The sequence below is a fragment of the Pristiophorus japonicus genome, chromosome 23, assembly GCF_044704955.1.
Source record: "Pristiophorus japonicus isolate sPriJap1 chromosome 23, sPriJap1.hap1, whole genome shotgun sequence".
NCBI lineage: Eukaryota > Metazoa > Chordata > Chondrichthyes > Pristiophoridae > Pristiophorus > Pristiophorus japonicus.
Window position 1 is genome coordinate 9,242,639 of NC_091999.1, and position 15,138 is coordinate 9,257,776.

At 53.7% G+C, this 15,138-nt stretch overlaps 1 protein-coding gene across 1 annotated transcript in view; it reads left to right on the top strand.

Annotated features, from left to right (window-relative positions):
- Window positions 1–14,782, top strand: part of ttc5 (tetratricopeptide repeat domain 5) — a 104,992-nt gene extending 90,210 nt beyond the window's left edge. The window contains exon 8 of the mRNA XM_070866757.1: window positions 12,606–14,782. Coding sequence (XP_070722858.1) covers window positions 12,606–12,725 — 120 coding nt within the window. The 3' untranslated portion in view covers window positions 12,726–14,782. The remainder of the gene's footprint in view (window positions 1–12,605) is intronic.
- The last annotated feature ends 356 nt before the right edge of the window (window positions 14,783–15,138 follow it).

Genomic DNA, 15,138 nt, shown 5'->3' on the forward strand with positions numbered 1-15,138 from the left:
CCCCGACATTACTGTCCATAGACACTGTCGCCTGTCTGTCCGTCTCCCCGACATTACTGTCCATAGACACTGTCGTCTGTCTGTCCGTCTCCCCGACATTACTGTCCATAGACACTGTCGTCTGTCTGTCCGTCTCCCCGACATTACTGTCCATAGACACTGTCGTCTGTCTGTCCGTCTCCCCGACATTACTGTCCATAGACACTGTCGTCTGTCCGTCCGTCTCCCCGACATTACTGTCCCATAGACACTGTCGTCTGTCTGTCTGTCTCCCCGACATTACTGTCCATAGACACTGTCGTCTGTCTGTCCGTCTCTCCGACATTACTGTCCATAGACACTGTCGTCTGTCTGTCCGCCTCCCCGACATTACTGTCCATAGACACTGTCGTCTGTCTGTCCGTCTCCCCGACATTACTGTCCATAGACACTGTCGTCTGTCTGTCCGTCTCCCCGACATTACTGTCCATAGACACTGTCATCTGTCCGTCCGTCTCCCCGACATTACTGTCCCATAAACACTGTCGTCTGTCTGTCTGTCTCCCCGACATTACTGTCCATAGACACTGTCGTCTGTCTGTCCGTCTCCCCGACATTACTGTCCACAGACACTGTCGTCTGTCTGTCCGTCTCCCCGACATTACTGTCCATGGACACTGTCGTCTGTCCGTCCGTCTCCCCGACATTACTGTCCAATAGACACTGTCGTCTGTCTGTCCGTCTCCCCGACATTACTGTCCATAGACACTGTCGTCTGTCTGTCCGTCTCCCCGACATTACTGTCCATAGACACTGTCGTCTGTCTGTCCGTCTCCCCGACATTACTGTCCATAGACACTGTCATCTGTCCGTCTGTCTCCCCGACATTACTGTCCCATAGACACTGTCGTCTGTCTGTCCGTCTCCCCGACATTACTGTCCCATAGACACTGTCGTCTGTCTGTCCGTCTCCCCGACATTACTGTCCATAGACACTGTCGTCTGTCCGTCTCCCCGACATTACTGTCCATAGACACTGTCGTCTGTCTGTCCGTCTCCCCGACATTACTGTCCATAGACACTGTCGTCTGTCTGTCCGTCTCCCCGACATTACTGTCCATAGACACTGTCGTCTGTCTGTCCGTCTCCCCGACATTACTGTCCATAGACACTGTCGTCTGTCCGTCCGTCTCCCCGTCATTACTGTCCACAGACACTGTCGTCTGTCCGTCCGTCTCCCCGACATTACTGTCCATAGACACTGTCGTCTGTCTGTCCGTCTGCCCGACATTACTGTCCATAGACACTGTCGTCTGTCTGTCCGTCTCCCCGACATTACTGTCCATAGACACTGTCGTCTGTCCGTCTCCCCGACATTACTGTCCATAGACACTGTCGTCTGTCGGTCCGTCTCCCCGACATTACTGTCCCATAGACACTGTCGTCTGTCTGTCCGTCTCCCCGACATTACTGTCCATAGACACTGTCGTCTGTCTCCCCGACATTACTGTCCCATAGACACTGTCGTCTGTCTGTCCGTCTCCCCGACATTACTGTCCATAGACACTGTCGTCTGTCTGTCCGTCTCCCCGACATTACTGTCCATAGATACTGTCGTCTGTCTCCCCGACATTACTGTCCCATAGACACTGTCGTCTGTCCGTCCGTCTCCCCGACATTACTGTCCATAGACACTGTCGTCTGTCTGTCCGTCTCCCGACATTGCTGTCCATCGACACTGTGCGTCTGTCTGTCCGTCTCCCCGACATTACTGTCCCATAGACACTGTCGTCTGTCCGTCCGTCTCCCGACATTACTGTCCATAGACACTGTAGTCTGTCTGTCCGTCTCCCGACATTACTGTCCATAGACACTGTCGTCTGTCTGTCCGTCTCCCCGACATTACTGTCCCATAGACACTGTCGTCTGTCCGTCCGTCTCCCGACATTACTGTCCATAGACACTGTCGTCTGTCTGTCCGTCTCCCAGACATTACTGTCCCATAGATACTGTCGTCTGTGTGTCCGTCTCCCCGACATTACTGTCCATAGACACTGTCGTCTGTCTGTCCGTCTCCCCGACATTACTGTCCATAGACACTGTCGTCTGTCTGTCCGTCTCCCCGACATTGCTGTCTATAGACACTGTCGTCTGTCTGTCCGTCTCCCCGACATTACTGTCCAGAGACACTGTCGTCTGTCCGTCCGTCTCCCCGACATTACTGGCCATAGACACTGTCGTCTGTCCGTCCGTCTCCCCGACATTACTGTCCATAGACACTGTCGGCTGTCTGTCCGTCTCCCCGACATTACTGTCCATAGACACTGTCGTCTGTCTGTCCGTCTCCCCGACATTGCTGTCTATAGACACTGTCGTCTGTCTGTCCGTCTCCCCGACATTGCTGTCCATAGACACTGTCGTCTGTCTGTCCGTCTCCCCGACATTACTGTCCCATAGACACTGTCGTCTGTCTGTCCGTCTCCCCGACATTACTGTCCATAGACACTGTCGTCTGTCTGTCCGTCTCCCCGTCATTACTGTCCCATAGACACTGTCGTCTGTCCGTCTCCCCGACATTACTGTCCATAGACACTGTCGTCTGTCTGTCCGTCTCCCCGACATTACTGTCCATAGACACTGTCGTCTGTCTGTCCGTCTCCCCGACATTACTGTCCATAGACACTGTCGTCTGTCTGTCCGTCTCCCCGACATTACTGTCCATAGACACTGTCGTCTGTCTGTCTGTCTCCCCGACATTACTGTCCATAGACACTGTCGTCTGTCTGTCCGTCTCCCCGACATTACTGTCCATAGACACTGTCGTCTGTCTGTCCGTCTCCCCGACATTACTGTCCATAGACACTGTCGTCTGTCTGTCCGTCTCCCCGACATTACTGTCCATAGACACTGTCGTCTGTCTGTCTGTCTCCCCGACATTACTGTCCATAGACACTGTCGTCTGTCTGTCTGTCTCCCCGACATTACTGTCCATAGACACTGTCGTCTGTCTGTCCGTCTCCCCGACATTACTGTCCATAGACACTGTCGTCTGTCTGTCCGTCTGTCCGTCTCCCCGACATTACTGTCCCATAGACACTGTCGTCTGTCTGTCCGTCTCCGCGACATTACTGTCCATAGACACTGTCGTCTGTCTGTCCGTCTGTCCGTCTCCCCGACATTACTGTCCATAGACACTGTCGTCTGTCTGTCCGTCTCCCCGACATTACTGTCAATAGACACTGTCGTCTGTCTGTCCGTCTCCCCGACATTACTGTCCATAGACACTGTCTTCTGTCTGTCCGTCTCCCCGACATTACTGTCCATAGACACTGTCGTCTGTCTGTCCGTCTCCCCGACATTACTGTCCAGAGACACTGTCGTCTGTCTGTCCGTCTCCCCGACATTACTGTCCCATAGACACTGTCGTCTGTCTGTCCGTCTCCCCGACATTACTGTCCATAGACACTGTCGTCTGTCTGTCCGTCTCCCCGACATTACTGTCCATAGACACTGTCGTCTGTCTGTCCATCTCCCCGACATTACTGTCCCATAGACACTGTCGTCTGTCTGTCCGTCTCCCCGACATTACTGTCCATAGACACTGTCGTCTGTCTGTCCGTCTCCCCGACATTACTGTCCATAGACACTGTCGTCTGTCTGTCCGTCTCCCCGACATTACTGTCCATAGACACTGTCGTCTGTCTGTCCGTCTCCCCGACATTACTGTCCACAGACACTGTCATCTGTCTGTCCGTCTCCCCGACATTACTGTCCATAGACACTGTCGTCTGTCCGTCCGTCTCCCCGACATTACTGTCCATAGACACTGTCGTCTGTCTGTCCGTCTCCCCGGCATTACTGTCCATAGACACTGTCGTCTGTCTGTCCGTCTCCCCGACATTACTGTCCATAGACACTGTCGTCTGTCTGTCCGTCTCCCCGACATTACTGTCCCATGGACACTGTCGTCTGTCTGTCTGTCTCCCCGACATTACTGTCCATAGACACTGTCGTCTGTCTGTCCGTCTCCCCGGCATTACTGTCCATAGACACTGTCGTCTGTCTGTCCGTCTGTCCGTCTCCCCGACATTACTGTCCATAGACACTGTCGTCTGTCTGTCCGTCTCCCCGACATTACTGTCCATAGACACTGTCGTCTGTCTGTCCGTCTCCCCGACATTACTGTCCATAGACACTGTCGTCTGTCTGTCCGTCTCCCCGACATTACTGTCCATAGACACTGTCGTCTGTCCGTCCGTCTCCCCGACATTACTGTCCATAGACACTGTCGCCTGTCTGTCCGTCTCCCCGACATTACTGTCCATAGACACTGTCGTCTGTCTGTCCGTCTCCCCGACATTACTGTCCATAGACACTGTCGTCTGTCTGTCCGTCTCCCCGACATTACTGTCCATAGACACTGTCGTCTGTCTGTCCGTCTCCCCGACATTACTGTCCATAGACACTGTCGTCTGTCCGTCCGTCTCCCCGACATTACTGTCCCATAGACACTGTCGTCTGTCTGTCTGTCTCCCCGACATTACTGTCCATAGACACTGTCGTCTGTCTGTCCGTCTCTCCGACATTACTGTCCATAGACACTGTCGTCTGTCTGTCCGCCTCCCCGACATTACTGTCCATAGACACTGTCGTCTGTCTGTCCGTCTCCCCGACATTACTGTCCATAGACACTGTCGTCTGTCTGTCCGTCTCCCCGACATTACTGTCCATAGACACTGTCATCTGTCCGTCCGTCTCCCCGACATTACTGTCCCATAGACACTGTCGTCTGTCTGTCTGTCTCCCCGACATTACTGTCCATAGACACTGTCGTCTGTCTGTCCGTCTCCCCGACATTACTGTCCACAGACACTGTCGTCTGTCTGTCCGTCTCCCCGACATTACTGTCCATGGACACTGTCGTCTGTCCGTCCGTCTCCCCGACATTACTGTCCAATAGACACTGTCGTCTGTCTGTCCGTCTCCCCGACATTACTGTCCATAGACACTGTCGTCTGTCTGTCCGTCTCCCCGACATTACTGTCCATAGACACTGTCGTCTGTCTGTCCGTCTCCCCGACATTACTGTCCATAGACACTGTCATCTGTCCGTCTGTCTCCCCGACATTACTGTCCCATAGACACTGTCGTCTGTCTGTCCGTCTCCCCGACATTACTGTCCCATAGACACTGTCGTCTGTCTGTCCGTCTCCCCGACATTACTGTCCATAGACACTGTCGTCTGTCTGTCCGTCTCCCCGACATTACTGTCCATAGACACTGTCGTCTGTCTGTCCGTCTCCCCGACATTACTGTCCATAGACACTGTCGTCTGTCTGTCCGTCTCCCCGACATTACTGTCCATAGACACTGTCGTCTGTCTGTCCGTCTCCCCGACATTACTGTCCATAGACACTGTCGTCTGTCCGTCCGTCTCCCCGACATTACTGTCCATAGACACTGTCGTCTGTCTGTCCGTCTGCCCGACATTACTGTCCATAGACACTGTCGTCTGTCTGTCCGTCTCCCCGACATTACTGTCCATAGACACTGTCGTCTGTCCGTCTCCCCGACATTACTGTCCATAGACACTGTCGTCTGTCGGTCCGTCTCCCCGACATTACTGTCCCATAGACACTGTCGTCTGTCTGTCCGTCTCCCCGACATTACTGTCCATAGACACTGTCGTCTGTCTCCCCGACATTACTGTCCCATAGACACTGTCGTCTGTCTGTCCGTCTCCCCGACATTACTGTCCATAGACACTGTCGTCTGTCTGTCCGTCTCCCCGACATTACTGTCCATAGACACTGTCGTCTGTCTCCCCGACATTACTGTCCCATAGACACTGTCGTCTGTCCGTCCGTCTCCCCGACATTACTGTCCATAGACACTGTCGTCTGTCTGTCCGTCTCCCGACATTGCTGTCCATCGACACTGTGCGTCTGTCTGTCCGTCTCCCCGACATTACTGTCCCATAGACACTGTCGTCTGTCCGTCCGTCTCCCGACATTACTGTCCATAGACACTGTAGTCTGTCTGTCCGTCTCCCGACATTACTGTCCATAGACACTGTCGTCTGTCTGTCCGTCTCCCCGACATTACTGTCCCATAGACACTGTCGTCTGTCCGTCCGTCTCCCGACATTACTGTCCATAGACACTGTCGTCTGTCTGTCCGTCTCCCAGACATTACTGTCCCATAGATACTGTCGTCTGTGTGTCCGTCTCCCCGACATTACTGTCCATAGACACTGTCGTCTGTCTGTCCGTCTCCCCGACATTACTGTCCATAGACACTGTCGTCTGTCTGTCCGTCTCCCCGACATTGCTGTCTATAGACACTGTCGTCTGTCTGTCCGTCTCCCCGACATTACTGTCCAGAGACACTGTCGTCTGTCCGTCCGTCTCCCCGACATTACTGGCCATAGACACTGTCGTCTGTCCGTCCGTCTCCCCGACATTACTGTCCATAGACACTGTCGGCTGTCTGTCCGTCTCCCCGACATTACTGTCCATAGACACTGTCGTCTGTCTGTCCGTCTCCCCGACATTGCTGTCTATAGACACTGTCGTCTGTCTGTCCGTCTCCCCGACATTGCTGTCCATCGACACTGTCGTCTGTCTGTCCGTCTCCCCGACATTACTGTCCCATAGACACTGTCGTCTGTCTGTCCGTCTCCCCGACATTACTGTCCATAGACACTGTCGTCTGTCTGTCCGTCTCCCCGTCATTACTGTCCCATAGACACTGTCGTCTGTCCGTCTCCCCGACATTACTGTCCATAGACACTGTCGTCTGTCTGTCCGTCTCCCCGACATTACTGTCCATAGACACTGTCGTCTGTCTGTCCGTCTCCCCGACATTACTGTCCATAGACACTGTCGTCTGTCTGTCCGTCTCCCCGACATTACTGTCCATAGACACTGTCGTCTGTCTGTCTGTCTCCCCGACATTACTGTCCATAGACACTGTCGTCTGTCTGTCCGTCTCCCCGACATTACTGTCCATAGACACTGTCGTCTGTCTGTCCGTCTCCCCGACATTACTGTCCATAGACACTGTCGTCTGTCTGTCCGTCTCCCCGACATTACTGTCCATAGACACTGTCGTCTGTCTGTCTGTCTCCCCGACATTACTGTCCATAGACACTGTCGTCTGTCTGTCTGTCTCCCCGACATTACTGTCCATAGACACTGTCGTCTGTCTGTCCGTCTCCCCGACATTACTGTCCATAGACACTGTCGTCTGTCTGTCCGTCTGTCCGTCTCCCCGACATTACTGTCCCATAGACACTGTCGTCTGTCTGTCCGTCTCCGCGACATTACTGTCCATAGACACTGTCGTCTGTCTGTCCGTCTCCCCGACATTACTGTCCCATAGACACTGTCGTCTGTCTGTCCGTCTCCCCGACATTACTGTCCATAGACACTGTCGTCTGTCTGTCCGTCTGTCCGTCTCCCCGACATTACTGTCCATAGACACTGTCGTCTGTCTGTCCGTCTCCCCGACATTACTGTCAATAGACACTGTCGTCTGTCTGTCCGTCTCCCCGACATTACTGTCCATAGACACTGTCTTCTGTCTGTCCGTCTCCCCGACATTACTGTCCATAGACACTGTCGTCTGTCTGTCCGTCTCCCCGACATTACTGTCCAGAGACACTGTCGTCTGTCTGTCCGTCTCCCCGACATTACTGTCCCATAGACACTGTCGTCTGTCTGTCCGTCTCCCCGACATTACTGTCCATAGACACTGTCGTCTGTCTGTCCGTCTCCCCGACATTACTGTCCATAGACACTGTCGTCTGTCTGTCCATCTCCCCGACATTACTGTCCATAGACACTGTCGTCTGTCTGTCCGTCTGTCCGTCTCCCCGACATTACTGTCCATAGACACTGTCGTCTGTCTGTCCGTCTCCCCGACATTACTGTCCATAGACACTGTCGTCTGTCTGTCCGTCTCCCCGACATTACTGTCCATAGACACTGTCGTCTGTCTGTCCGTCTCCCCGACATTACTGTCCACAGACACTGTCATCTGTCTGTCCGTCTCCCCGACATTACTGTCCATAGACACTGTCGTCTGTCCGTCCGTCTCCCCGACATTACTGTCCATAGACACTGTCGTCTGTCTGTCCGTCTCCCCGGCATTACTGTCCATAGACACTGTCGTCTGTCTGTCCGTCTCCCCGACATTACTGTCCATAGACACTGTCGTCTGTCTGTCCGTCTCCCCGACATTACTGTCCCATGGACACTGTCGTCTGTCTGTCTGTCTCCCCGACATTACTGTCCATAGACACTGTCGTCTGTCTGTCCGTCTCCCCGGCATTACTGTCCATAGACACTGTCGTCTGTCTGTCCGTCTGTCCGTCTCCCCGACATTACTGTCCATAGACACTGTCGTCTGTCTGTCCGTCTCCCCGACATTACTGTCCATAGACACTGTCGTCTGTCTGTCCGTCTCCCCGACATTACTGTCCCATGGACACTGTCGTCTGTCTGTCCGTCTTCCCGACATTACTGTCCCATAGACACTGTCGTCTGTCTGTCTGTCTCCCCGACATTACTGTCCATAGACACTGTCGTCTGTCTGTCCGTCTCCCCGACATTACTGTCCATAGACACTGTCGTCTGTCTGTCCATCTCCCCGACATTACTGTCCATAGACACTGTCGTCTGTCTGTCTGTCTCCCCGACATTACCGTCCATAGACACTGTCGTCTGTCTGTCCGTCTCCCCGACATTACTGTCCATAGACACTGTCGTCTGTCTGTCCGTCTGTCCGTCTCCCCGACATTACTGTCCATAGACACTGTCGTCTGTCTGTCTGTCTCCCTGACATTACTGTCCATAGACACTGTCGTCTGTCTGTCCGTCTCCCCGACATTACTGTCCATAGACACTGTCGTCTGTCTGTCCGTCTGTCCGTCTCCCCGACATTACTGTCCATAGACACTGTCGTCTGTCCGTCTCCCCGACATTACTGTCCATAGACACTGTCGTCTGTCTGTCCGTCTCCCCGACATTACTGTCCATAGACACTGTCGTCTGTCTGTCCGTCTCCCCGACATTACTGTCCATAGACACTGTCGTCTGTCCGTCCGTCTCCCCGACATTACTGTCCATAGACACTGTCGTCTGTCTGTCCGTCTCCCCGACATTACTGTCCATAGACACTGTCGTCTGTCTGTCCGTCTCCCCGACATTACTGTCCATAGACACTGTCGTCTGTCTGTCCGTCTGTCCGTCTCCCCGACATTACTGTCCATAGACACTGTCGTCTGTCTGTCTGTCTCCCTGACATTACTGTCCATAGACACTGTCGTCTGTCTGTCCGTCTCCCCGACATTACTGTCCATAGACACTGTCGTCTGTCTGTCCGTCTCCCCGACATTACTGTCCCATAGACACTGTCGTCTGTCTGTCCGTCTCCCCGACATTACTGTCCATAGACACTGTCGTCTGTCTGTCCGTCTGTCCGTCTCCCCGACATTACTGTCCATAGACACTGTCGTCTGTCTGTCCGTCTCCCCGACATTACTGTCCATAGACACTGTCGTCTGTCTGTCCGTCTCCCCGACATTACTGTCCATAGACACTGTCGTCTGTCTGTCCGTCTCCCCGACATTACTGTCCATAGACACTGTCGTCTGTCTGTCCGTCTCCCCGACATTACTGTCCCATGGACACTGTCGTCTGTCTGTCTGTCTCCCCGACATTACTGTCCATAGACACTGTCGTCTGTCTGTCCGTCTCCCCGGCATTACTGTCCATAGACACTGTCGTCTGTCTGTCCGTCTGTCCGTCTCCCCGACATTACTGTCCATAGACACTGTCGTCTGTCTGTCCGTCTCCCCGACATTACTGTCCATAGACACTGTCGTCTGTCCGTCCGTCTCCCCGACATTACTGTCCATAGACACTGTCGTCTGTCCGTCCGTCTCCCCGACATTACTGTCCATAGACACTGTCGTCTGTCTACGTCTCCCCGACATTACTGTCCATAGACACTGTCGTCTGTCTGTCCGTCTCCCCGACATTACTGTCCATAGACACTGTCGTCTGTCTGTCCATCTCCCCGACATTACTGTCCATAGACACTGTCGTCTGTCTGTCTGTCTCCCCGACATTACCGTCCATAGACACTGTCGTCTGTCTGTCCGTCTCCCCGACATTACTGTCCATAGACACTGTCGTCTGTCTGTCCGTCTGTCCGTCTCCCCGACATTACTGTCCATAGACACTGTCGTCTGTCTGTCTGTCTCCCTGACATTACTGTCCATAGACACTGTCGTCTGTCTGTCCGTCTCCCCGACATTACTGTCCATAGACACTGTCGTCTGTCTGTCCGTCTGTCCGTCTCCCCGACATTACTGTCCATAGACACTGTCATCTGTCTGTCCGTCTGTCCGTCTCCCCGACATTACTGTCCATAGACACTGTCGTCTGTCCGTCTCCCCGACATTACTGTCCATAGACACTGTCGTCTGTCTGTCCGTCTCCCCGACATTACTGTCCATAGACACTGTCGTCTGTCTGTCCGTCTCCCCGACATTACTGTCCATAGACACTGTCGTCTGTCCGTCCGTCTCCCCGACATTACTGTCCATAGACACTGTCGTCTGTCTGTCCGTCTCCCCGACATTACTGTCCATAGACACTGTCGTCTGTCTGTCCGTCTCCCCGACATTACTGTCCATAGACACTGTCGTCTGTCTGTCCGTCTGTCCGTCTCCCCGACATTACTGTCCATAGACACTGTCGTCTGTCTGTCTGTCTCCCTGACATTACTGTCCATAGACACTGTCGTCTGTCTGTCCGTCTCCCCGACATTACTGTCCATAGACACTGTCGTCTGTCTGTCCGTCTCCCCGACATTACTGTCCCATAGACACTGTCGTCTGTCTGTCCGTCTCCCCGACATTACTGTCCATAGACACTGTCGTCTGTCTGTCCGTCTGTCCGTCTCCCCGACATTACTGTCCATAGACACTGTCGTCTGTCTGTCCGTCTCCCCGACATTACTGTCCATAGACACTGTCGTCTGTCTGTCCGTCTCCCCGACATTACTGTCCATAGACACTGTCGTCTGTCCGTCCGTCTCCCCGACATTACTGTCCATAGACACTGTCGTCTGTCCGTCCGTCTCCCCGACATTACTGTCCATAGACACTGTCGTCTGTCTGTCCGTCTCCCCGACATCACTGTCCATAGACACTGTCGTCTGTCTGTCCGTCTCCCCGACATTACTGTCCATAGACACTGTCGTCTGTCTGTCCGTCTCCCCGACATTACTGTCCATAGACACTGTCGTCTGTCTGTCCGTCTCCCCGACATTACTGTCCCATAGACACTGTCGTCTGTCTGCCCGTCTCCCCGACATTACTGTCCATAGACAGTCGTCTGTCTGTCCGTCTCCCCGACATTACTGTCCATAGACACTGTCGTCTGTCTGTCCGTCTCCCCGACATTACTGTCCATAGACACTGTCGTCTGTCTGTCCGTCTCCCCGACATTACTGTCCCATAGACACTGTCGTCTGTCTGCCTGTCTCCCCGACATTACTGTCCATAGACACTGTCGTCTGTCTGTCTGTCTCCCCGACATTACTGTCCATAGACACTGTCGTCTGTCTGTCCGTCTCCCCGACATTACTGTCCATAGACACTGTCGTCTGTCCGTCCGTCTCCCCGACATTACTGTCCATAGACACTGTCGGCTGTCTGTCCGTCTCCCCGACATTACTGTCCATAGACACTGTCGTCTGTCTGCCTGTCTCCCCGACATTACTGTCCATAGACACTGTCGTCTGTCTGTCTGTCTCCCCGACATTACTGTCCATAGACACTGTCGTCTGTCTGTCCGTCTCCCCGACATTACTGTCCATAGACACTGTCGTCTGTCTGTCCGTCTCCCCGACATTACTGTCCCATGGACACTGTCGTCTGTCTGTCCGTCTCCCCGACATTACTGTCCATAGACACTGTCGTCTGTCTGTCCGTCTCCCCGACATTACTGTCCATAGACACTGTCGTCTGTCCGTCCGTCTCCCCGACATTACTGTCCATAGACACTGTCGTCTGTCCGTCCGTCTCCCCGACATTACTGTCCATAGACACTGTCGTCTGTCTACGTCTCCCCGACATTACTGTCCATAGACACTGTCGTCTGTCTGTCCGTCTCCCCGACATTACCGTCCATAGACACTGTCGTCTGTCTGTCCGTCTCCCCGACATTACTGTCCATAGACACTGTCGTCTGTCCGTCCGTCTCCCCGACATTACTGTCCATAGACACTGTCGTCTGTCTGTCCGTCTCCCCGACATTACTGTCCATAGACACTGTCGTCTGTCCGTCCGTCTCCCCGACATTACTGTCCATAGACACTGTCGTCTGTCTGTCCGTCTCCCCGACATTACTGTCCATAGACACTGTCGTCTGTCCGTCCGTCTCCCCGACATTACTGTCCATAGACACTGTCGTCTGTCCGTCCGTCTCCCCGACATTACTGTCCATAGACACTGTCTGTCCGTTCCCCCCCCACCCCCATTACCCCCCCCCACAGACACCGCCTCCATCACTCCGTTCTGACCTCCCTCCCCCTGGGGTTGTGCCCCACAGAGCTTTTCCTTCAGCAGTATCCGGGTGGAGACGCCCCTGGTCCTGGTGGTGAACGGGAAGAAGCAGAACATGAACAGCCAGGCCGCAGCCATCGTGGCCTACAAACCTCAGACCGAGTGAGGGGATGGCGGGCGGGAACTGTCTCGCTGCACCTCCCGGGGGTCCCCCTGGCCCCCCCTGGGCATACCCCAAGATTGGCATCAGCCGACGGTCATGGCCGAAGGAAGTGTGGATCCTGAAGTGTTATCTGATTTTTGGGGCTTGTATTTGGCATGTGGACCACTCAACTGTGCTGCCGCCTTGTAATGGGGGGTGAAGGGACTGCGGGGGCCGGGGGGAGCAGTTTAGTTGGGTACGTGGAAAAGAGGTCGTGGCCTTGTGGAAGGACTGAGAGTAATTCCTTCCCCTGCAGTTAACGGGGATATGGCCCCCGGTATTCCCCTGGGCAAAGGACCAGGTCGAATCAGCAGAGATACCATGACACAGGGCCACGCCGAGCAGTGCCCTTCAAACTTTACATGTGTACATGTACCCCAGGAACCCACGGGTCTGGACATGTTCCCCAGGGAGTTCCTGCAGGTCTGGACATATCCCCCCCCCACCTCCAGGGACAGAAGAAATAGGAGCAGGAGTCGGCCGTTCGGCCCCTCGAGCCTGCTCCGCCATTTAATACGACCGCGGCTGATCCGATCATGGACTCAGCTCCACTTCCCCGCCCGCTCCCCATAACCCTTCACTCCCTTATCGCCCAAAAATCTGTCTGGACCCACTGCAGATATGGACATGTCCCCCTCCCCCCCTGGTATCTCCTGCAGATATAGATATGGACATGTTCCCCTGGTATCTCCTGCAGATACAGGCATGTGCCCCCTGGTATCTCCTGCAGATACAGGAATGTGCCCCTGGTATCTCCTGCAGATACAGATATGGACATGTTCCCCTGGTATCTCCTGCAGATATAGATATGGACATGTTCCCCTGGTATCTCCTGCAGATACAGGCATGTGCCCCCTGGTATCTCCTGCAGATATAGATACGGACATGTTCCCCTGGTATCTCCTGCAGATACAGGCATGTGCCCCCTGGTATCTCCTGCAGATATAGATATGGACATGTTCCCCTGGTATCTCCTGCAGATACAGGCATGTGCCCCCTGGTATCTCCTGCAGATATAAATATGGACATGTTCCCCTGGTATCTCCTGCAGATACAGGAATGTGCCCCTGGTATCTCCTGCAGATACAGGAATGTGCCCCTGGTATCTCCTGCAGATACAGGAATGTGCCCCCTGGTATCTCCTGCAGATACAGGAATGTGCCCCTGGTATCTCCTGCAGATACAGGAATGTGCCCCCTGGTATCTCCTGCAGATACAGGAATGTGCCCCCTGGTATCTCCTGCAGATACAGGAATGTGCCCCTGGTATCTCCTGCAGATACAGGAATGTGCCCCTGGTATCTCCTGCAGATACAGGAATGTGCCCCTGGTATCTCCTGCAGATACAGGAATGTGCCCCCTGGTATCTCCTGCAGATACAGGAATGTGCCCCCTGGTATCTCCTGCAGATACAGGAATGTGCCCCTGGTATCTCCTGCAGATATAGATATGGACATGTTCCCCAGGTATCTCCTGCAGATACCGACACACTCTCTCCCACACACAAAGCCCCCCACCCCCACCCGTATTCCTCCCCGACTCCCTCGCAGCTCACTCTCCCAAGCCCTTCCAGACATTCCCCCTCTCGTAGCCTTGCCTCGTATATCGATTAGTGCCAAGCTCCATCACTAGCTCAGCTCAGCTCAGCGCAGGCTGGGGATTGAACCGGGGACAGCTCGGCTCGGCTCGGCTCGGCACTGCACTGTGGCCGCTGCCTTCAGCTCTTCCTGAGCTACCCGGGGAAATGAGCGCAGGTTTCCTTCCTGTCGCTCCGTACCTGTTTGAGACGAGTGTTCGTGTGGTCTTTGATACAATCAGCAATTTGCAGCGTGTATATATTTTCCATTTCTTTTTATATTCCTTGTTGGTTAACCCTCAGCGTTGTACATTGTTTTTTGTAACTTATTGATCAGTTTATTTGGTTACTTTGGAACTGATGTTTTTTTTAATGAACTGTGTTTGTAAAACTGATGTTTAACAGTAATAAAATGGCGAAGGAGAGAGCCAGCTGTTCACACTCAACGGGCCACTGGGATTCTCGCAGTGAGTGGAAGCCTCCTGTACAATCAGCAGCAGGCCCATTCGGCCCCTCGAAGCCAGGTCAAGTGGCCTCCTGCGCTGTAACCATTGCAACATTCTACGTGAGTGAGGGATTACATTTTGGTCGGAGGAATAGGGAGGTCACTTATTACTGGGAGAGTGCGTCTGGGTGGGGTCCAGGACAAAGGGATCTCGGAGTACAGATACACAAGTCACTGAACGTTACGACACAGGTTAACGAGGCCGTAAAATCACAAATAAGATAGTCACCAAGAAATCCAATGGAGAATTCAGAAGAAACTTCTTTAAGAACGTAAGAAATAGAAGCAGGAGTCGGC